This window comes from Notamacropus eugenii, chromosome 3 (genome assembly GCF_028372415.1).
Source record: "Notamacropus eugenii isolate mMacEug1 chromosome 3, mMacEug1.pri_v2, whole genome shotgun sequence".
In the NCBI taxonomy this organism is placed as follows: Eukaryota; Metazoa; Chordata; class Mammalia; order Diprotodontia; family Macropodidae; genus Notamacropus; species Notamacropus eugenii.
Window position 1 is genome coordinate 216,322,071 of NC_092874.1, and position 25,338 is coordinate 216,347,408.

General features: G+C 35.1%; 1 protein-coding gene across 3 annotated transcripts in view; it reads left to right on the forward strand.

Annotated features, from left to right (window-relative positions):
- TMTC1 (transmembrane O-mannosyltransferase targeting cadherins 1) overlaps window positions 1–25,338 on the forward strand; it is a 304,321-nt gene that overhangs the window by 248,085 nt on the left and 30,898 nt on the right. For all 3 annotated transcript variants that reach the window (XM_072654416.1, XM_072654415.1, XM_072654414.1), the window contains 2 exons: window positions 3,057–3,165; window positions 18,755–18,857. In XM_072654416.1, coding sequence (XP_072510517.1) covers window positions 3,057–3,165; window positions 18,755–18,857 — 212 coding nt within the window. The remainder of the gene's footprint in view (window positions 1–3,056; window positions 3,166–18,754; window positions 18,858–25,338) is intronic.

Here is a 25,338-nt window from a genome sequence, read left to right on the forward strand (position 1 = left end):
AATAAATAGCATTTACATAGCACTTACTAGTGTGTTTGTCCTTCACCATTGAAGAAGACCATGCCATCAGAGAAAATGTGACATGACTTGCACTTAACTTTGAGTGAGGGAGGGTTATGCAAGGTCACCAGCCTCACTTCTCCTCCAGAGCCATCTGAATCCAGTGACCAGATATTCATCAGAATGACTAGAGATGACCCAGGATGAGGCAATTGGGGTTAAGTGACTTGCCCAAGGTCACACAGCTAGTAAGTGTCAAGTGTCTGAAGTGGGATTTGAACTCAGGTCCTTCTGACTCCTGCACTGGTGCTCTATCCACTGTACCACCTAGCTGCCCCTAAATAGCACCTGCTATGTCCTAAGTAATATGCTAAACATTTAATAAATATTATCTCCTATGACCTTCACAACAACCCTGGGAGAAAAGTGCTATTAAAATTCTTATTTTACAGTGGAAGAAACTGAGGCAAACAGATTAAATGATTTGCCCAAAGTCACACAGCTAATAAGTGTCTGAGGCAGGATTTGAAATCAGATCTTTCTGACTCCACACTCAGCACTCTGTCCAGTGAGCCACCTTTTTGCCTCTGTCTTAGCAATTATTGCCCTCCAGAGAGATGCCTCCCTGTTCAATATGATAGTTTTCTACGGTGACTACCAAAAGAGCATTTTGTAGATTTTTTTTTAACTTTGAAAACATGTGTTTTTAAAAATCCTATAGTTAGTAAAGTTGATCTTACATGTATTTTATAATTCTATGAACGTGTATTGATTTTTAAAACTTGAATCTGCTTTAAGCTTAGCCTGTAATACTGAGGAGATGAGAGAGCTCTTAAAAGAGCATGGCTAGGTCTTCCAAGTAAAAAGTGGAGCACCCTTTGGAGCTTTCGAGGAGGGAACTGACATGACCATGCTTTAGGAATAACACTTTGGCACCTATGTAGAGGATTGGAGAAGGAAGAAACTTGAGGCAGGAAGATCAGTTAAGAGGTTATTGTAGTTATATAGGAAAGAGCCTGAAATAGAGTGACAACTGTGAATGGAGAGGAGATAGATGCAAAAGATATTGTGAAGGTAGAAGCCACAGATTGGGCAATTGATCAGAAAATAGCCCTGAAGTTTTATTTCATATCCATCAGATTGGTAAAGATGATTTTTTAGTAACAGAAGCATTTAGTGTTTGAGAAGCTACAGGAGGACATACATTCTATTATACTATTGGCAGTACTGTGATTTGATGCTGGATACTGGAAAACAATTTGAAATTATGCAATTAAAAATCACTAAACTGTTCATACCCTTCAACCCAGTTATTCCCTTATTGAACATCTAGTTCAAGGAGGTCAGTAACAGAAGAAGACCCTATCGATAACACAATAATCATAACAGTAGTCTTTGTTGTAGCAAAAAAAAAAATACAAAAAACCTCTGGATATAAAAAGGGTAAATATAAACTGCAGATTTAGCTAAACAAATTGTGGTATACGAATGTTATGGCACACTATTTTGCTGTTAAGAAACAACAAAAAAAATTCAGAAAGAAAAGCATGAGAAGACATATATAAAGAAATGCACAGTGAAATAAGCACTAAGAAAGCAATACTTATCATGACTGGCATAATGTATAAACAATAAAACTAAAAAACAGCCAAGATATGTTATTACCATCATTATTATTCAAAAGGAAGAGATAGTTAAGTAAAAATTAATTTTATGGAAAAGCAAAAAGCAATCATAAACCTTTTTGTAAAAAAAATCACTTCACCAATTCAAGCAGCAGTTTCCACAAATGGAAAATTAAGGGAATAACACACTTGATCCCTAGGGTCCCTTCCAGTTCTATCATTCTTTGACTCTGTGAACAGTGCTTGGCTTGTGATAGACATTGGACCTCCATCTGTATCAACTAGCTGATGTCACAACTTTTACTCTAAGGTCTATAACTTGTACAGCAATAAGTATAATTATATATAGTTTTAAAATTTGCAAAGCACATCATATGTATTATTTCATTTGATCCTCACAATAACTCTGTTCTGAGATGGGTATCGGTATTATTATACTTATTTATACATGAGTAAATTGAGACTCAGGCCGCTTGCCAGTAGTCACAGATAGTAAATCTCAGAGACAAGATATGAACCCAGGCCTTCCTAGTCTAGAACTCTCCTGTTTTAAGCTTCCAGAAGTCACAGTGTAAAAGGACAGATATAAAAAAATGTTTTAAACAGTTTTCAATTTATTTATTTTTAATTTTCAACATTCACTTCCATAATTTTTAAATTTTCTCCCCTTCCTTTCCCTCTCCCTCCACAAGACAGCATGCAATCTGATATAGGCTGTACACATATATTCCTGTTAAACATTTTCACTTTAGTCATGTTGCAAAGAAGAATTATAATGAATGGGAGAAACCATGAGAAAGAAAAAAACCCCCCAAAAACCAGAAAATAGTCTGCTTCGCTCTGCTTTCCAACTCCATAGTTCTTTCTCTGGATGTGGACAGCATTTTCCATCATGAGTCCTTTGGAATGTTCTCCTGGCTCTGCTCACTTAACTCAGTATCAGTTCATATAAGTCTTTCCAGGATTTTCTGAAATCTGCCTTTTCATCATTTTTTTTATAGCACAATAGTATTCCATTGCATTCATATGCCACAACCTGTTCAGCCATTCCCCAGCTGATGAGGATCCCCTTGTTTTCCAGTTCTTGGTCACCACAAAAAGAGCTGTTATAAATATTTTTGTACATGTGAGTCCTAGTCTCATTTTTATGATCTGTTTGGGATATAGCCCTAAAAGTGGTATTGCTGGGTCAAAAGGGACAGTTATAAAAATTATTGAATACCACCAACTCCACCCAAATTTTAATGTTTCTTAGAAGGACATAGAGATAAAAAGGGCTTTGAAAATATGTAATAAATTACTGTGATGTAAAGAGAAAATTTACGTTGGTTCTTTAGTTTTTGCTAAAAAAAATTAAAATATATTAAAATATGTAAACAAGATATAATTTAAAAATGTTTCTTCCTCCCCCCCACCTCCCATGACTAATAGGTCCCAGGGGAAGAAAGAAGAAGCTATCATCTTTTTAAGAGATTCCATCAAATTTGGTCCAGAGTTTGCAGATGCCTATTCAAGCCTAGCTTCACTGTTGGCTGACAAGGTAATCAGCTTCTTTTCCTTTTATTTTAATTTGAAAAATTAAAACTTTTTTAACTTAAATTTTTAACTTAAACCTTAATTATTCGTTATTTCACCAGTGTTAAATACTAGACACATCTTTTCATACCTTATCATACTTTCCCTGGTCTCCTTGCCTTTCTTCCGTGATAAGAAAATTTTTCCACTTCGGCTCTATTTCTGCCATTTGCTTGAGGCAGCAAGGCACATCACTAGCTAGAGAATAGAGTTGAGTTGACATCAAACTTTAACTGTGTGGTTAACTGGTTAGTGATAGATAGCAGAATTTAGAAATCAGTTTTATGTTTTCCCTTATTCTCATATGAGATTGTAAAATCCTGCCAAGCTGGTTTCTGATCATATCCTTGTCTCCTTAGCGCCCAACATAAAGTCTTACATAAAGTAGGTGCTTAATAAATATTGAATTAGTAGATATTCCAAGGAATGAACTGAGCAAACTGACAGTACCATGTTTGGGCAGCTACTCTTTCCCTGCCACTCAGCTTCTTGTATACTGTCACTTTTTATATTAAAAGAGATGAAAGAGTGATAATATGATCTAGTGGAAGGAATACTGAATCTGGAGTAGAGAGACCTGGGTTGAAATAGAGCCTGAAATACTTCCTAATTGTGTGAACATGAGCAAGTCGCAGCTTTTCTGAGTCTCAGTTTCCTCATTTGTAAAATGGGGATAATAATACTCTAGTACTTACATCATACTTACATTTGTGAGACTCAAGTTAGATAATAAGATCATGACTACAGAGATGGGGAAGGGATCTCAGAAGCCCTTATTTTACAAATGAGGCTTGATAGGTTAAGTGATTTGCCCATGTTCACGCAGTGTTGAAGTCCATGTTCGAACCTAGCTTTTCTGATTCTGTTGTGTTTAAAGATACAAATGAACATTCCATATAGATAGATAGATAGATGCTGTATCAGACACTTATAAACTTAAAGTAATATGTAAATATCGATTATTGCTACTATATTCTTATCTTCCTATATGTCCTCTTATTTTGTGTGTTTCGAAATATTGTGGAGATGGTACTTTCTGTTATTCTTTTAAGTATATTAATCAGTTAAGATACGATCCTATCTTACTAAAATTTGGCACATATTAGATATGCAGTAATTTTTGTCAAACTGAATTCATGCTTAGGCATTATGTGTATTTATATGCATATGAACACATGTATGCTTTCTGTTGTAGAAGTTAAAATTATTTAGCAAATATGACAATAAGAAAATGATTATTCAGTTATAAATAGATTCCTTGTCAAATTGTAAGCTTCCTGTGACATGGGATGATGCTATATTCAAATTTTCTTATTTTCCTCACTGCCATGTGCATTATCTATGTTAGGTACTTATTAAATATCTTCTGAATCAGAATATTTACAATAATACCAATTATTTTGCTGATTTTATCTAACTTCAAAAATTTCGCTAATTAGGACTACCTGTAGGGAAGGTTGTTCCTAGAATTCATGAGAAATGTAGGCTATTGAATATTTCTAAAACTACAATTTTTAAGAATAAACTTAACTCTTCATGTTGTCCCCCCCTAAAAAAAATCTGACTCTTCATTCTTGACATCCCTCTTTTTATTAATGATAGCACAGTTCTCCCAATTTTCCAAGTTTTAAACCTTGCAATTATATGAATTTTCTTTCTCTATAAACCTCTCCTTCATATTCAAACAGTCACCACATCCCCATTAATTCTCCTGTTAAAATATCTTGATCTATAGCTTTTCCATTCCCACTACTGTAATTTAGTGCAGGCTTTTATCCACCTATGCCTCTAACAGCTTCCCAAGTGATTTCCCGCCTCCCATCTGGTCCCTCTTCTAATCTACCTCACACACAAACATCAGACTAATCTTCCTAAAATGCTGCTTTCATTATTTTTACTTCATAGTTCAATAACCTTCAGTTACCCTCAGGAATCTAAAGAAAAGTCCTATCTTCTCATCTTGTCACTCAAGGTTCTCCATGATCTTGTCACAAACTATTCTTTCTGTCTTCTTTTTCATTCTTTTTCATATCCTGCTCGTACTTACCTCTGATCCTGCTTCCTCTTTTAAGCCTTTTATAATACTCTAACCTGAGTGCCCTCTGCTTCTTTTAAATCTCACCAAATTATGATGAGAAAGCCTTTTTGTAATTCCTAGCACAGGACCTAGACTTAGGAAGACCTGAGTTCAGATCTCACCTTAGACACCTTTTAACTGTGTAACCCTGGGTATGTCACATAACTTCTGCTTGCCTCCATTTCCTCATCTGTAAAATGAGGATAATAATAGCACCTACCTCCTATCATTGTTGTGAAGAACCAATGAGATGATTATAAAGCACTTAGCAAAATGCCTGGAAATAGGAAGCAGTGTATAAACATTATTTCTGTTGTTGCTATTGTTGTTAAAGTGCTGTCTCAGGGTGAGCTGGTAGAGTTCAAACTTTTGTTTGAACGCCTTCACTAATAGTGCATTAGTGTGCTTATCTTGCCATAGCCTTTCCTGTATTGATTCCTCCTATCCTTTATAATCTTTGCTAATGTTTTGAGTATGAGATAAAACCTCAAGTGTTTTTTTCAATTTTCATTTCTCTTATTAATGATAAAAAGACCAATATATTTGTAGTAGCACTTTGTTCTCAGCAGCAAAGATCAAGTTATAAAGTAGATGCCCATAGATTAGGAAATGGCTAAAGAAGCTATGGTGCGTGAATACTACTCTCCTGTGGGAAATGATGAATAGAAACCAGGATAACAGTTTATATAATAACAGCAATATTGTAAAGATAACCAGCTTTGAAAGCCTTAGTAACTCTGGCAGACACAATGACCTCCCCTAGATAGAAAACTGATGGATGCAGAGCGCAAATTGAAGCATATTTTCTTCTCATTCTTTCTGGACATAGCTAATGTGGGAATTTGTTTTGAATAACTATCCATATCTTAGTGGGGGGAGAAAAGGAAAGAGAGATTTTAGAACTGAAAATAAAATAAAAATTAAATTAATAAAAATAATTTCAAATAAAATATGATAAATTCAAAGAAGCATAGCAAGACATGAGCTGATACAGATTAAAGAAAGCAGAATCAGAAAAACAATATGTATGACTAAAACAATGTAAAGGGGAAAGATGCCTGCCACAAAACAATTGAAACTTAATATGGTAAAATTATAATTGCTAAGGGGATGATGTCTCCCATTACAAATATTTCCCTGCTATGGCTGCCATAAGGACACAATAGTAATATCTATTAGTGGTTGAAAAAGAAATATAAAAAGCAATATAATGCATAAACACCACATTCTGGGAAACTGCACTACAGTCAAGGCACCTATTACAATCATGTTATTGTTTTTACAAGTTATAAATGTGAACATTATAGAGGAATTTCTCAATAAATAGCTTTATAGGGTAGGGACTAGACTGTGAGTTCATTGGTATAAGGTATTCCCAGAAGAGAAAAATTTTTCTATCAATGGAGGTTACCACCTTCTCTGTAAGATACAGTTTTTGAGTTTTGAAGCAAGACAATATACGATATAAACAGAACTTCAATCAAGGTCTTCCTGGCTCCCAGACCAACTCTCTATTTCCTATTCTAAGCTTCCTCTTTAAACATTTCTATACATTACCTTTGTTTTTATTGTATGTATTACTTTTTTGTGTTATATAAATTGTACTCATTTCTTAATTTTATTTGAACAAAGTACAGGTTATGAAAATTATTTTCATAGATTGTTTCTTGAAAAATGTAGGATGTAATAATTTATTTTATTTTTATTTCTTTTTTATAAAGGAAGATTCCTACATAAAATTTGAAAGCCACTGCAATAATATAACACAGCTATTCTGGGTTGATAGCACGTATTATTGCATTTTACTTATTTAAAATTTTGAATAATTTTAAGAGAAAATGAGAATTTGTAGGAATAATCTGTTCCTATATTAAAAGGTCTTGAAATTTTTATCTTTCACTTTTCAGAAGTGATATTATAATACTTCCACAAATATCTTTAAAAGTAATCTAAATATAAAAGTTATTTTCTTTGTCTTTTCAACATTTTCAAAAATAACATCCAAAAGGTGAAAAAGGCATACCAAACTCCTAACATGGGGATAAAAACTCAAGGACTAGATGAATTTACATGTGGAAGCTGCATTATTTTATTTTTATTTTTAATTTATTTATTAAACTTTTAACATTCATTTTCACAAAATTTTGGGTTCCAAATTTTCTCCCCTTTTATCCCCTCCCCCCCCCAAACACCAAGCATTCTAATTGCCCCTATGCCCAATCTGCTCTCTCTTCTATCATCCCTCCCTTTCCTTTTCTCCGTCTTCTCTTTTGTCCTGTAGGGCCAGATAGCTTTCTATACCCCTTTACCTGTATTTCTTATTTCCTAGTGTCAAGAACATTACTCGACAGTTGATCCTAACACTTTGAGTTTCAACGTCTTTACCTCCCTCCCTCTCCACCCCTTCCCTTTGGAAGGCAAGCAATTCAATATAGGCCAAATCTGTGTAGTTTTGCAAATGACTTCCATAATAGTTGTGTTGTATAAGACTAACTATATTTCTCTCCATCCTATCCTGTCCCCCATTACTTCTATTCTCTTTTGATCCTGTCCCTCCCCATGAGTGTTGACCTCAAATTGCTCCCTCCTCCCCATGCCCTCCCTTCCATCATCCTCCCCACCCTAGTTATCCCCTTATCCCCCACTTTCCTGTATTGTAAGATAGGTATTCATACCAAAATGAGTGTGCATTTTATTCTTTCCTTTAGTGGAATGTGATGAGAGTAAACTTCATGTTTTTCTCTCACCTCCCCTCTTTATCCCTCCACTAATAAGTCTTTTGCTTGCCTCTTTTATGAGAGATAATTTGCCCCATTCCATTTCTCCCTTTCTCCTCCCAATATATTTCTCTCTCACTGCTTGATTTCATTTTTTTAAGATATGATCCCTTCCTCTTCAATTCACTCTGTGCACTCTGTCTCTATGTGTGTGTACGTGTGTGTATGTGTGTGTGTGTAATCCCACCCAGTACCCAGATACTGAAAAGTTTCAAGAGTTACAAATATTGTCTTTCCATGCAGGAATGTAAACAGTTCAACTTTAGTAAGTCCCTTATGACTTCTCTTTGCTGTTCACCTTTTCATGCTTCTCTTCATTCTTGTGTTTGAAAGTCAAATTTTCTTTTCAGCTCTGGTCTTTTCATCAAGAATGCTTGAAAATCCTTTGTTTCATTGAAAGACCAATTTTTCCCCTGAAGTATTATACTCAGTTTTGCTGGGTAGGTGATTCTTGGTTTTAGTCCTAGTTCCTTTGACTTCTGGAATATCCTATTCCACGCCCTTCGATCCCTTAATGTAGAAGCTGCTAGATCTTGTGTTATCCTGATTGTATTTCCACAATACTTGAATTGTTTCTTTCTAGCTGCTTGCAATATTTTCTCCTTGACCTGGGAACTCTGGAATTTGGCCACAATGTTCCTAGGAGTTTCTCTTTTTGGATCTCTTTCAGGTTCTGTGGATTCCTTGAATATTTATTTTGCCCTCTGGTTCTAGAATCTCAGGGCAGTTTTCCTTGACAATTTCATGAAAGATGATGTCTAGGCTCTTTTTTTGATCCTGGCTTTCAGGTAGGCCCACAATTTTTAAATTGTCTCTCCTGGATCTATTTTCCAGGTCAGTTATTTTTCCAATGAGATATTTCACATTATCTTCCATTTTTTCATTCTTTTGGTTTTGTTTTGTGATTTCTTAGTTTCTCATAAAGTCATTGGCCTCCATCTGTTCCATTCTAATTTTGAAAGAACTATTTTCTTCAGTGAGCTTTTGAATCTCCTTTTCCATTTGGCTAATTCTGCTTTTGAAAGCATTCTTCTCCTCATTGGCTTTTTGAACCTCTTTTGCCAATTGAGTTAGCCTATTTTTCAAGGTGTTATTTTCTTTAGCATTTTTTGGGGTCTCCTTTAGCAGGATGCTGACCTGCTGTTCATGCTTTGACTTCATGTCTCTCATTTCTCTTCCCAGCTTTTCCTCCACCTCTCTAACTTGATTTTCAAAATTCTTTTTGAGCTCTTCCATGGCCTGAGCCCATTGGGTGGGCTGGGACACAGAAGCCTTGCCTTCTGTGTCTTTGCCTGATGGTAAGCATTGTTCTTCCCCATCAGAAAGGAAGGGAGGAAATGCCTGTTCACCAAGAAAGTAACCTTCTATAGTCTTATTTCTTTTCCCTTTTCTGGGCATTTTCCCAGCCAGTGACTTGACCTCTGAATATTCTCCTCACACCCACCTCGCCTCCTGATCCTCCCAGCCAGCGCTTGGGGTTTGAGATTCAAATGCTGCTCCCCAGCCTCAGGGCTGCAGCAGGGGCAGGGCTGCTATTCAGTGTGAGATTGAGTTCAGGTGCTCAGGTCGGGGCAGGGCCGGCCGCCTCTCAGGCTCAATTCCCTCAGGGGGTTTATGCACAGACTTTCAACAATGGATCCAGGTTCCTGCCTGCTTGGGGAGCCCTGGTCTGCCGCTGCCTCAGCTTCTGCCTCCCAAGGGGGCCTGACCCACTCCCCTCTCGACCCGCCAAAGAGACCCTCTCACCCACCCCCGTCACCTGTGGGTGGAGGGACCTGCGCGGCTGCTGGAGATCCCGTCCCCAAAGCCTGCTCGGATCTGTTCCTCTCGGTGCCATGCAGCCGCAGCAGGGCTGGGCTGGGCTCCGCGTCCACAGCGCGAAGGACCTTTTGCGAGAGGTTTGCAGGTCCCTCTGGAACAGAAATCTCCTTCGCTCCACTGTTCTGTGGCCTCACTGCTCCAGAATTAGCCGTGAGTTACTTTATACAAATGTTCTATGGGTTGTGGGTTCAGAGCTATGTGTATGTGCGTCTTTCTACTCCGCCATCTTGGCTCCGCCCCCTGCATTATTTTAAAGGAAGGAAGGAAACAAGCATTTATTGAAGACCTACTATATGCCAGGCACTGTGCTAAGTACTTTATAGGTATTATCTTATTTGATTCTCAAAACAACTCTGGGAGGTATGTGATATTACTCTCCTTATTTGATAGTTAAGGAGACTGGGGAATGTAGAAGATAAATGACATGCCCAAAGTCACATCGCAAGTAAGTGTCTGAGATAGGGTTTGAACTCAGGTCTTCCTAACTATCAACTGCACCACCTAGCTCCCTAAGGAAACCCACGTAAATCATTGGTCTTTCTATAGATTATCAATGCAACCTGGCAAAAATAGATAGAAAGAAAAATCTCATTCAAAATGACTATAGATTACAAATTCACAGAAATTGTTTGAATAAACTACAAGCTATTCTTTTGTAGAGTTTTTGTAAAGGGAGTAATATTAATTGATGATGGCTAATAGTTGAGCCAAGCCACTGTAATAAAAATGGTGATACTACCTAAATTACCTTACTTATTCAGTATCAAACCAATAAAACTATCAAATGGTCACTTTATAGAACTAAAAAAAGATTCCCATGAAAAAAAATAAGATCAAGAATGGCAAGGAAAATTATGAAAAAATTGGAAGGAGGGCAAACAAAAACAGATCTCAAACTTCACTATGAAGCAGATGTAAAAACTATTTACTACTGCTCCCCCATTGAGTTATTAGTGGTTTGCTCCCCAGAAACAAAAAAAAATAGTATACATTTTTATATACTTATATATGTATATCTCCTTTTGCTAGATTTTAATAAATCTAGTTCCTCAAGAAAAATGACTTTTCATTTTCATTTTTGTATTCCTAGAACCTGGAAGATTGTCTGACACATAGGAAATGCTTGATAAATGCTTATTGATTGATTAGAAACCCTTTCGGCTATAAGATTCTATATTTAAGATTCTTTGATTCTAAAGTACTGTGACGGGAAGTAAGAAAGGTAAAAAGTCACACAAACAGGAATTGTAATGATAGTGTTAGGACTAGAGATATTAGAAGAGAAATTATAAATTATTCTGTTTTTAGGATGGATAACCAATTGAAATATTGTTACAAAAATAGGAAAATTAAATCACTTTGGCACCCCTGATGATTTCTTCTTTTAGATAGTATTTTATTTTTTCCCAATTACATGTAAAGACAATTTTTAATATTTTAAAATAAAATTTTGAGTTCCAAATTTTCTCCCCCCTGACCTCACTCCTTCCTAAAAGAGTAAGCAATTTGATATAGGGATATATATGTGCACTCATGTAAAATGTATTTCCACATTAGTCATGTTGTGTAAGAATAAACAGAACAAAAGGAAAAAACTACACAAAAAGTTAAGAATGTAAAATCATATGCTCCAATCTGCATTCAGACTCCATCAATTCTTTCTCTGGATGTGGATAGCATTTTCTACCATGAGCCTTTTGGAATTATCTTGAATCATTTTATTGCTCAGAAGAGCTAAGTCAATCATAGTTCATCATAGCACAAGTTTGCCGTTATTGTTTACAAAGTTCTCCTGGTTCTGCTCACTTCACTAAAATTTACATCAGTTCATGTAATACTTTCCATGTTTTTCTAAAGTCTTCCTGTTCATCATTTCTTATAGCACAATAGTATTCCATTGCATTCATATACCACAACTTGTTCAGCCATTCCCCAGTTGATGGGCATCCCCTCAATTTCTAATTCTTTGGCACCTATGATAAACTGAAAAGGGGGTATCATAGTGTACACCTGTGTTTCTGATCATTGTCAGTCTTCATTTCCTCCTCCTTTAACTTTCTTATACAGTCCCAAAGTGAATACCAGGATCTGTCTCCACTAGGCCATATAGAGTCAGTAGGCTACTGCCTACTGCAGCCTTCTGTAGCCAGAGCTAACAGATTAGTCATGAAATGAGCTGGAAAAAAATGAGTAAACAACAATAGCAGAACCCTGACTATAAAAAGCTACTATGGTGATAGGGAAGACCAAGAACAAACTCAGACGAAGCCAACAAAGTGAAAATGCTACAAACAAAGCCTCAAAGAGCAATGCAGATTTGACAAGCTCAACAAGAATTCCTGCAAGAAGTAAAGAAAGAGATGAGTGGCAGAGGAAAAATCTGAGAAAAAGAAATGAGTGATGCAAGAAAATTATGAAAAGAGAATTAACAATTTGGTAAAAGAGACAAAAAAGTACTGAAGAAAATAATAACTTAAAAACAGAATTGTTCAAATGGTAAAAGGGACAAAAATTCACTACAGAAAAGAATTCCTTAAAAATTAAAATTGTTCATAAAGAAAAACGGTAGAAAAACTCAGCAAATAGTTCCTTAAAAATGTGAAATGATTTCATAACACACCACACTTGAGATATCAAGAAACAGTAAAATAAAGTTAAAAGAATGAAAGAAATAGAAGAAAATATGAAATAGCTCATCAGAAAAATAATTGACCTAGAAAACAGATTTGAGGAGAGATAATTTAAGAATTATTGGACTACCTAAAATTCATGTTGAAAAAGGAGTATAGATATCATATTTCAAGAAATTATAAAGGAACTGTTCTGAGATCTTAGCTTCAGGAGGTAAAGTAGAAATTAAAAGAATCACCTCCTGAGAGAGATTCCCCAAATGAAAAGTCCCAGAAAAATTACAGCCAAATTTCAGAGCTCCTAAGACAAGGAGAAAATATTGCAAGCAGCCAGAAAGAAATAATTTAAATATAAATTTTTTAAATATAACAGAGCCACAGTCAGGATCACACAATATTAGCAGTTGTCATGTTAAAGGAGTAGAGGACTTAGAACATGATATTCCAGATGGCAAAGGAGCTACTATTACAACAAAAAACCACCTTCCAAGCAAAATTGAGTATAATCCTTCAGGGGAAAAATGAATGTTTAATAAAAGAGAGGATTTCTAAGCATTCCTGATGAAGAGACCAGAGCTGAATAGAAAATTTAACATTCAAACACAACTCCTATATAAAAGAGGTAAACATGAAAGGGTAATCATCAGGGACTCAATAGAGTAAAAGTTTATATTCCTATATGGGAAGATGATGTATGTAACTGCTAAGAACTTTACTATTATTATGCAGTTAGGAGTCTGCATGGAAAGAGGGCATGGTTGTGAGTAAATTATATGGGAACATTGTTTTTAATGAAAGGGTAAAGAAAGAGGAATGCCATAGGAGAAGGGAGAAGGAAGACGAAGAATGGGTAAAATTATCTCATATAAAAGAGGAACACATTATAGTGGAATGGAAAATGGGTTGGGCAAGTATTCTCATTGAAACTGGTTCAAACAGAGAAGACTATATACATACATCCATATACACACACTCAGCTGGATAAAGAAATCTATCTTATCCTACAGGGAAGTAGAGGGGACAGAGATAAGAGAAAGGAAGTGATAAAAGGAAGGGCCAAAAAAGGGAGGCAGTGGTCAGAAGCAAAACAGATTTTGAAGGAGGGACAGGTTAAAAAGAGAAAGAGATAGATAAAGAGAAAAAATAGGATGGAAGGAAATATACAGTATTCATAACTGTGAATGTGATAAAATCACAATATAAAGAAAGTAGATCACAGAATGAGCTAGAAATCAGAATTCAACAATATGTTGTTTCTAGAAACACATTTGAAATGGAAAGACAACACACAATTAAAATAAAGGGCTGGAGCAAAATATATTATGTTTCATCTGATGTAAAAAAAGGGTAAAGGTAGCAATCATGATCTCAGACAAAGCAAAACCAAAATTAGACCTAATTAAAAGAGATAAACAGAGAAAATACATTTTGCTAAAAGGTATACTAGACAATGAAGTGATACCAGTACATAACATATGCATACCAAATGGCAGAGCATTCACATTCTTAAAAGCACAAACAAAGCAAATACAGCCAAAATTAGAAGGAAAGCAGAAAACTGGAGAAAAATTTAACAGCAAATTTCTATGCTAAAAGTTTCATTTCTCAAATATGTAGGGAACAGAATCAAATTTACAAAAATAAGAACCATTCTCCAGTTGATAAATGGTTAAGGTATATGAACAGGCAGTTTTTAGAAGAGGAAATTAAAAATATCTATGGTCATATAAAAATGCTCTAAATTGCTATTGATTAGAGAAATTCAAATTAAAATGAATCTGAGGTAGCACATCACACCTATCAGATTGACTGATTTGACAGAAAAAGAAAATAACAAATGCTGGAAAGAAGGTGGAAAATAGGGAAAATTAATACACTGTTAGTGAAGTTGTGAACTGGTCCAAGCATTCTAGAAAACAAATTGGAACTATGTCCAAAGGGATATATATATATATATATATATATATATATATATATATATATATATATATATATATATATACATATACACACCCTTTGATCAAGTAATACTGCTACTAGACCAACACTCTTTGATCCAGCAATACTGCTCCCCCCCCCAAAAAGACTACAGAAAAGGGGAAGGGGCTTATGTGTTCAAAAATATTGATAGCAGCTCTTTTGTAGTGGCAAAGAATTAGAAATTAACAGGGATGCCTGTCAATTGGAGAATGGCTGAATAAATTGTGGTATACTGGAATACTATTATAGAATATGCAATAATGTGCTCGAGAAATGATGAATATGATGATTTCAGAAAATACTGGGAAAACTTATGTGAACTGACATAGAATGAAATGAACAAAACCAGGTGATGGCACACAGTAACAGTAATATTGTAATAATGATCAACTGTAGGACTCATGATGAAAAATGCTATCCACCTTCACAGAAAGAACTGATGAACTCTGAGTTCAAATTAAAGTATAGTTTTTGTCTTCAATGAATCAACTCCTTGTTTTCTATTCTACTGGTAGGATACAGTGTATTCACAGACATACAAAATGAAGAGCAGGGGAGAGACACTGACCATTGGGAGACTTATAAAAATCTTGAATGAGGTGGTAGCTGAGCTGAGACTTGATGGGACTTAGAGGGTCCAAAAGACAGGAATAAGAATGGAGACTATTTCAGATATGAGAGACCACCTGTGGAAAGGTCTAAAGGTAAGATATGGAATGTCATGTAAGAGGAACATTAATTAGGTAAGTTTACCTTGAGCATAAGGTGTATAAAATAGAATAATTAGTTTGGAAAAGTAGATTGAGGCCAAACTGTAAAGAGTTTTTTATGGAAAAAAAACCCAGAAATGTCTGCATTTTAGCCTATAGGCAATGAGAAACCCCTGAACCTTCTGTTACAACCTTTGTCTTCTCTAGTCAAACCTTCCATAGAGACTCTTCCCTCTCGCTAAGTTGAGGATCTTGTCTCATACTCTACCAAAATAAATAGTAATAGAAGCCATTCTCTGAGAATTCTCTCTTGTTCCCTCCTCATCTCCCATTGTTCAGACATCCTTCCCCACTATCTTCTCCTTTACTTCTGTTTTACATGAAGAGGTAGCCTTTATCCTTGTAAGAGAAACGTCTCTATACACACCCTTAGTTCCATCTCATCTACAGAAGATTGCATTCTTAATCATACACTCTTTCTTCTTATCTTCAATTTCTCTGTATTTACTGACTTCTTCTTTACTACCTACAAATATACCTATATCTCACATCCTTACAAAAGTTTCCTTTAATTCAATCACTCATGCTACATATTACTCTATCTCTTTCTCCTCTCCTCTAGAATGATTCTCAGGAAGGGAAGGAGGAAAGATCTTGGGGAAAACGTTGGCAATGTAAAAGCAAAAGATATCAACAAACTTTTTTTAAAGTGTGTAGTACAGTGTATTTATGATTTTTCAGAAGATGGTTATCCATCATGTAGATTAGCCAGCTTCCTTGCTTCTTTTGTTTCACCTGCCTGCTATCGTTTCCCCACATTATCATTTCTATCATAATTTGATTTCAGAGGAAATCAAAAGAAACGTAATCTCCCTCTTAATCATTTCTGCTTGTAGATACCTTTGGTTGGGTGTATGATAGGAGCTGAAAGTTGAGACTACTGGATAAAATGACATTTGGAAGATACCTCTTCTGAGATCAAATATCTTATCTCTTAGTTCAGTAGCTGATAACTTCTATATCCTAATATGGAGCCAGTATCTTGTGGTGTTCACTAAATAATCAGTTATCCCTGGCTTTTTTTTCACTTGCTTATTTTAAGTTTTCTGAATTTTAAAGACATAACATTTAAAGTAGTTCTTTTTCCTTTGTGACATAGATGTAGGTTTACTTTGTACTTAATATCTAAAAAAAAGTCAGGCCACAATGGGTAAAGGATTTAGACATAAAGGGTGATATAAGCAAACTAGGGGGAGAATAGAATATTTTACCTGTCAGATTTATGGATGAGGGAAGAATTTATGACCAAATAAGAAATAGAGAGCATTATAGGACATAAAATAGGTGATTTTGATGACATTAAACCAAGACAGTAAAAATTAAAAAGAAAGTAGAAAACTAGGGGAAATTGTATAGCACGTTTCTCTGACAAAGCTTCATTTCTCAAATATATAGAGAACGGAGTCAAATTTATAAGAATACAAGTCATTCCCCAATTGATAGTCAAATGATATGAACAGGCAGTTTTCAGAAGTAGAAATCAAAGCTATCTACAGTTATATGAAAAAATACTTGAAATCACTATTGATTAGAGAAATGCAAATTTTAAAACTCTGAAATACTACCTTACACCTATCAGAATGGCTAATATGACAGAAAAGGAAAATTATAAATGTTGGAGGGGATTTGGGAAAATTTACACACTGGGGCACTGTTGGTAAAGTTATGAACTAATTCAACCACTCTGGAGAGAATTTGGGAACTATGGCCAAAGTATGTCCAAACCAAAAATAAAACTGCAAATATCCTTTGACCCGGTAATACCCACTACTAAGTCTGTAGCCCAAAGAGATCCCCCCAAAAAGGAAAAGGACCAATATGTACAAAAATATTTATTTTTTTTTGTGTTGGCAAAATACTGGAAATTGAGGCGATGCCTATCAATTGGGGAATGGCTGAATGGAATATTATTATGCTATAAGAAATGATGAGCAGGATGCCTGTAGAAAAACCTGGTCTTACATGAACTGATGCAAAGTGAAGTGAGTAGAAAAACAGGAGAACATTTTACATAGTAATAACAATATTGTAAGGATGATCAACTGTGAATAACTTAGCTATTCTCAGCAAAACAATGATCCAAGACAATTTTAATGAACTTATGATGAAAAGTGTTATCCACCTTCACAGAAAGAACTGATAAAGTCAGAAGGCAGAGCAAAGCATACTTTTTTTAACTTTGTTTTTCTTGAATTTTCTTTTTTGATCTGTATTTTCTTTAACTAATGTGGAAATACATTTTGCACGACTACATGTATATACCATGTATTAAATTGCTTGCCTTTTCAAGGAGGTGAAGGGGTAGGAAGGAAAGAATCTATAATGCAAAATATTTTTTAAAAAAACTTAAAAATAATTTTATATGTAATTGGGGAAAATGAAAAAAATTTTTTAAATGTCAGCAATTTTTCCAAACTGAAATCACATGAAGATCTTGTAATTGTTTTTTAATTAACAAAAATAAAATTTCCCCCACCCATTAAAAAATAAGAACAAAACCCTTTAAAAATACATATAATCAAGAAAGAGAAATTCCAACATTAACTATGTAAAAAAATATTGCCTCATTGTGCACTCTGTCAAGATGTGGGTAGCATGCTTCTTTATGACTCTTCTGAAATCATGATTAGCCATTGCATTTATTGACATTCTTACAACTTTCAGTGGTTTTTTAAATTTGTTTTTACAGCATTATTGTTATATAAATTGTTCTAGTTCTGCTCACTTAGCTCTGCATCAGTTGATATATCTTCCCAGGTTTCTCCGAAACTATTCCTTTCATCTTTTCTTAGTATTCCATTACATTCATGTGCTGTAATTTATCTGGTCATCCTCCAGTCGATGGGTACTTCCCTTAGTCTTTCCCACTACAAAAAGAGGCGCTACAAATATTTTTGTACACATAGGATCTTTTCCTCTTTCTTTTATCATTTTGAGGTATAAGCTCCAATCTCTCCAGTCTTTAGATCATTATACATACATCTATAAAGAAGTAGAGAGATTTCCCAATCTAGCCTCAAACTTTATCTATAAGGAAACTGAGTTCCAGTGAATTGAAGTGATTTTTCCAAAATGGTACACGTAATAGGTTGCCATCATTATCAAATCATAGTATTCGTGATTTTTCCAAGTTGATATACATGGTAGGTTGCAGTCATAATCAAAGCATAGTATTCATGTTTCAAATGCAATGTTCTTTCTGTAGTCTTCTTCATCAGTGGTTATGGCCAAAAAGCCATCGTTAGTGATGACAAATTTTCTAGTGACAAGCCTATTCAAACTTCCCTCAGGGAAGAAACATATTCTCTTACCATACCATATTTGAAACTTTTCCAATTTACTAGTAACTTACATACCTTACCCTCTGATGGGATAGCCTGTGAGAACCAAGTCACTTCATTAGCCCAGTATGTCATCAAAATAAGATATCATCTAAGGGTTTTGACAATGCTAATTTTAATATTGATGTTTTTTAAATTTCTGTTTTTGTCCTTTAAAGGAATTATTTCAGGAAGCTGAGGAAGTTTATCAGACCGGAATTAAGAATTGTCCAGAGAGTTCTGATTTACACAACAACTATGGAGTGTTTTTAGTAGATACTGGTAAGTAAGATTAAATGTGATAGTGGTATTTCTATATGCAGAGCAAGCAAGCTCGATCTTACTTATCTCCCTACCTTTTTAGGGTAGGCTATTCATGCTGATGTGAGTAACTTTCTCTCTACCTCCTTCTTTGACCATTTCTTCTGGAGAGTGACTTTCCTTTCACACCAAGTGTAGGAAAATATTGGGTCTCTTCCTCAATGCTAGCCCAACCAGTTGCTGCTCCAGGAACTGTTGAAGTTTCATTTTCCTAGAGAAATTCTTATATAGATATACATATGAAATGTGGATGTGAATGTAGGTGTGGATATGGATGTAAATACAGCTATTCTCTCTGCCCAGGGAAACTGTAAAAATTAAACAGCTTTTTTTGATTCTGTCATTTGAAATCTTTTCTCCCCTTTTGGGGTACTCCCAATCACTCCCCTCAATGCTCCATTCCAGCAACAATCCATACAATTTAGTAATGTCAGTGGTTAACAATTTTGTCACATTTGACAGTTTAAGATAAAAAGTAAACATTTAAACACTGAAAAGGTAAACAATCTTTTAAGAAATAAACATGAGCTTCGCCATACCCCAGAGAAACATTCCTGAGGCCCCTTTCAGAAGAAAGGAATGCAAAGGGAGTAAGAGAAATGAAGGATTGTCTAAAATCCAGACATTTTCAGCACCGCAGAATCTGTCCCATCCTGGATCATGAATGATTCACTTACTCTACCTTAAATCTAGAGTCTGGCATGAGCGACTTCATGGCCAGCCCCTATGCGACTTCCATGGCAACAGTTCTTCCACTGTTTCTCAGTCCTTGAGTCATTTTCTCCCACAAATAAGCTAGCTTAAGTCAGTCCCTCTGTCACTCCCAAGGTCAACTCAAATCTGGGATTCAACAGGCTAAGAGATTCCTGCCTGCACCAAGAAGGCATCTATCCATGAATGGCATCCTGATTCCCTCGGTCATGCCTGAAGGAGGTGTGGCCAAAACAGCACTGCATAAAAAAATCTCAAAAATAAAATTCACTGAGCTTGGCAGTTATTTGGACTCTTGATAGCCTCATTGTACCTTGGGACTGTGATTTCTCTAGTTCTTACAAGCTTAGTGGAGCCAAGTTTGCTCAGTTCTTACAGTTCTCTCTTCAGAGAAATCCCTTGAAAAAGTTTTGTTAACTTAGTCTTTCCTTAACTTCACATAATACCCAAAATGGCTGTTTTGTACTGATGAAATATTCTTCAATTCTATTGTAGAAACAATACCTCAAACAAGTCATGACTACATTATTTTTGTAGTATAATGTATATGATATGCATTATAGAAATAGCATAATTATAATTGATTAAATATTCTGAGATATCGTATGTTAGATAGAATCCACTTCCCACTTTTTCTTGTTTAGAGTAAAACTATTCTAGGAATGGGTAGTCTTTGTTTCCCTTGTTTTCATGCTATATGATGTAACCTTAGGATGTAGTGAATGCTTATAAAAATAAAAAGAAACTTTATGAGAGTAATTCTATATATTTTTCATTAGCTACCAGGTTAGGTACTCTTTGTAGTAGCAGTAAAATGCAGTTTTATTTTTTTTAACAATATGAAATACAAGTTTTTTTTGTTTTCAGGGTTTAACCACTCTTATTTCCTAATAGGTAGCATCTTCACTAAAGTGGAGTATAACAGATACTACACACTAGTTTCCAAAATATAATAGTGATGTATGCCAAAGGTATCTGTGGATGTGGCCTCCCTTACAATGGCACACGTATGAATTTCAACTCTTGCACTCAGCATGCCAATCAATACCCATCTCCTTCTATGCTAACTCTCTCCTTCCAGCCTCTTCTCGTACTAGTTGGTCTAGGTTGACCACTTATAAAGAGATCAGTTGATTCATCATGAATGTAGTGTGTTCATTTTTTATAACTACTAGAATAGTAGGTCACAGAAATGCTATATACATTTTTTAATTTTGATTTTATTTTTAATTTATGGAATAAAACAAGTATTTTCACACATAGTATAGTTAAAAGCATTTGAAATGAATAATCTACTATGTACAACTTGCCATTCTTTTAAAATATATAATAGAATTATCATATACATTTCTTTTTTTTCTTTTTTCTTTTCTTTCTTTCCCCCCTCACCCTGGAGATGGCTGCCATTAGACACACACACACACACACACACACACACACACACACGTGAAATCATTTTGTATATATTTCTGTTGATGAGTTCTTTCTCTGGATGCAGGTAGCCTCTTCCTTTATATGTCCTTATAGTTAATTTGGGTATTTATAATAGTCAAAATCACTTAACTTCTCAAAGTTGTTCTTAAAATATGAAATATAAAAATATATAAAATATAAAATACATATGTTCTTAAAATATAAATATAAAATATATGAAATTATATAAAATATAAAATTATTACATACAATGTTCTTTTGGTCCAGCTCAATTTGCTCTTCATTATCTCATTCAAATCTATTCATGTTTTTCTAAGATCATCAAGCTCATCATTTCTTATAGCATAGCAGTATTCCATCACAATCATATAACACAACTTCTTCAGTCACTCCCCAATTGATGAGCATCCAAATAATTTCCATTTCTTTGCCACCACAAAGAAAGTTGCTATAAATATTTTAGAACATATAGATTCTTTTTTCTTTTTCCCTAATCATCTTTGAAAATAGACCTAGTCATAATGGTATTGCTAAGTCAAAGGGTATGGGCAGTTTAATAACTCTTTGGTTATAATTCCAAATTGCTTTCCAAAATATTTGGATCAGTTAACAATTCCACCAACAATTAGTGTTCCAATTTTTTCATATCCCCTTCATTATTTCATCTTCAATGATTTTAGTCAATCTGATAGGTATAAAATGATATCTCAGGGTTGTGTTAATTTGCATTTCTCTAATCAATAATGATTTAGAGCATTTTTTCACATCTATATATATTTTTTCACATTTATTTTTATCAGTCAAGATCTGCCTTCCCACCCTCCTACCCCAGTCTCCCCCAATTACACACATTTATAATCACTTAAAACAAATGTCTACCTTGACCATGACCAGAGAAATGTTTGTCTTATTTTGTATTCTGAGTTGCTCCCCGTTCTATCAGGAAATTGATGGCATGTTTCCTCATTAGTCGCTAGAATTATGATTGGTCATTATTGCGTTAAGAGTTTGTTCTGCACAATAGCATTCTATCACATTTATACACCATAACTTGTTTGTCCATTTCCCAATTTATGGACATTTCTAGGTTGTACAGTGGATCAAGTGCTGGACCTGGAGTCAGGAAGACTTATTTTCCTGAGTTAAAATCTGGCCTCAGACACTTGCTAGCTGTGTAACCCCGAGGAAGTCATTTGACACTGTTTGCCTCATTTTCCTCATCTGTAAAATGAGCTAAAGAAGGAAATGGCAAACTACCCCAATATCTTGTCAAGAAAACCCCAAAAGGGATTACAAAGAGTCAGGCATGACTTAATAGCCAGTAGCATCAACAAAGCTTCAGAATCTCGTTCTTTTGCTCCCTCAAAAAAGAGTTATAAATATTTTTGTACATCCTTAGAGTTTATTTTGCTTAAAACCAATTTCTCCTTTCATCTACTCTCCCTCTAATTTCCCCTCCCCTTTTTCACTTTCTAGTTGAATGAAATGTATTTCTGTATCTGTGTGTTCCTCCTTTTTACCAGTTTATATGAAAGTGATGTCCATGTATCAGCTGCTTCCTCTCCCTCTTCTCATTGTTTATATCACGTCTACTTGTGCACCCTGATTAGGTGAGGTAATGTCCCCTAACCTTTCTTCCCCTTTCTTCTCAGTGTATTCCTCTTCTTCTCTCTCTTTCCATTATTTTCTTAAGATCTTCAAGACATAACAGAACCACTCCCAGGCCTTGTCTAATTAGAATCCCTTTATGGAACCTGATGATGTTAAGATTAAGATGGGACACATGTATCATCTACTCTTATTTGAATGTAGACAGCTTATCGTTACTTAACCCTTTAAAATTGTTCATTTATATTTACCTTTTCATGTTGTTCTTCATTCCTGTGTATGAATATCAGAGTTTCTCCACAGCTCTGTTCTTTTCATCAGGAATACTTGGAAGTTTTCTATTTCATCAAATGTCTATTTTTTCCCCTGCTAGCATGACTCTCAGTTTTACTGGGTAAATTATTCTTGGTGGGAAGCTCATAGCTTTTGCCTTCTTGAATATTGTATTCCAAATTCTTTGTCTCTTCATAGCAGTGGCTGCTAAATCATGTGAGATCCTGACTACCGCACCTTAGCTGTTGAATTATTTCTTTGAGGCTGCTTGCAGCAATTTTTTCTTTGACCTAGAACTTCTGTGTCTGGGCTATGATGTTCTGGAAGTTTTTCTTTTGGTATTTCTTTAGGGAGATGACTAGCAGATTCTTTCTGTTTTGACTTTGCCCTCTGGGACCAAGAGATGTGGGCTATTTTGGTTTAAGATTCCTTGAAATGTTATGTCTAGGCTCTTTTTTTGACCATGGTGTTTAGATAGATTAATGATCCTTAAATTTTTTCTCTTTGATCTGTTTTCTAGGTCAGTTCTTTCTGTTAAAATACCACAGACTCCTTTTTTTTTAAGTTTTGTGATTTTGTTTCAATATTTCTTATTGCCTTATAGAGTCATTGGCTTCTCTTTGGTTGTCCTAATTTTCAAGGAATTTGTTACTTGGACAAGGTTTTGTACCAGCCTGTTAATTCCCTTCCCAATTCTGTTTCACAGCTCTCATTTCAAGTTTTTTCCTCAAGTATTCTCATTTTATTTATTAAAAAATGTTAACTTTTTTTAAAATTCTTGCCTCACATCTTTCAGGAATTCTAGTAGTGTTCAAGCTATGTTTTTTCTCTGAGGCATTGCTTATATAGGATTTGGAGTAATTTTCTTTTGTGTTTATGTTTTGAGTGTCCCTGCCTCTATAATAGGGTAGCAGCTAAGTGGTGCAGTAAATAGAACACTGGATTTGGAATCATCCAGCCTACTTCCTAATTTCAGACTTAATGTTAGAACTGGGCTTTGCCAGTTCTGGAGGGAAGATCTGAATTAGTCCTGCTGCTACTTTCTTGGGGTATTAAATGTTATATTATTACAGAATCTCAGGGACATTGCTCCCCAAAGGATCTAATCCAGGACAAACTCTATTTGCTATCCCTCTAGTTTCAATTCTTCAAGTTCTTCTTTTTTTTACTTAAATTTATTTATTTAAGTTTTGAACATTCATTTTCACAAAATTTTGGGTTCCAAATTTTCTCCCCATTTGTCCCCTCCCCCCACCCCAAAACACTGAGCATTCTAATTGCCCCTATTACCAATCTGCCCTCCATTCTAACATCCCTCCCTTCCCTTATCCCCATCTTCTCTTTTTTCCTGTAGGGCAAGATAAATTTCTATACCCCATTACCTGTATTTCTTATTTCCTAGTTTCAAGAACAATGCTCAACAGTTGTTCCTAAAACTTTGAGTTCCAATTTCTCTTCATCCCTCCCTCCCCACCCATCCCCTTTGGGAAGGCAAGCAATTCAATATAGGCCATATCTGTGAAGTTTTGCAAATGACTTCCATAATAGTCATGCTGTGTAAGACTAACTATATTTCCTTCCATCCTGTCCTGCCCCCCATTTATTCTATTCTCTCTTTTGATTCTGTCCTTTCCCAAATTATGACTTCTAATTGCTCCCTTCTCCCATTGCCCTCCCTTCCATCATCCCTCCCACCCTGCTTATCCCCTTCTCCCCCACTTTCCTGTATTATAAGATAGGTTTTCATACCAAAATGTGTGCATTTTATTCCTTCCTTTAGTCAAATGTGATGAGATTAATCTTCATGTTTTTCTCTCACCTCCCCACTTTGTGCCTCCACTGAAAAGTCATTTACTTGCCTCTTTTCTGAGAGATAATTTGCCCCATTCCATTTCTCCCTTTCTCCTCCCAATATATCTCTCTCACTGCTTAATTTCATTTTTTAAAGATATGATCCCATCCTATTAAATTCACCCTGTGCTCTGTGTGTGTGTGTGAGTTTGTGTGTGTGTGTGTAATCCCACCAACTACCCAGATACTGAAAAAAGTTTCAAGAGTTACAAATATTGTCTTTCCATGTAGGAATGTAAATAGTTCAACTTTAGTAGTTGAATTTATGATTTCTTATGATTTCTCTTATTTCTTATGATTTCTTCTTATCTCTTTTATATTTTCTTATGATTTCTCTTTGCTGTTTACCTTTTCATGCTTCTCTTGATTCTTGTGTTTGAAGGTCAGATTTTCTTTTCAGCTCTGGTCTTTTCATCAAGAATGCTTGAAAGTCCTCTATTTCATTGAAATACCATTTTTTCCATGAAGGATTATACTCATTTTTGCTGGGTAGGTGATTCTTGGTTTTAGTCCTAGTTCCTTTGACTTCTGGAGTATCATATTCCATGCTCTTCGATTCCTTAAT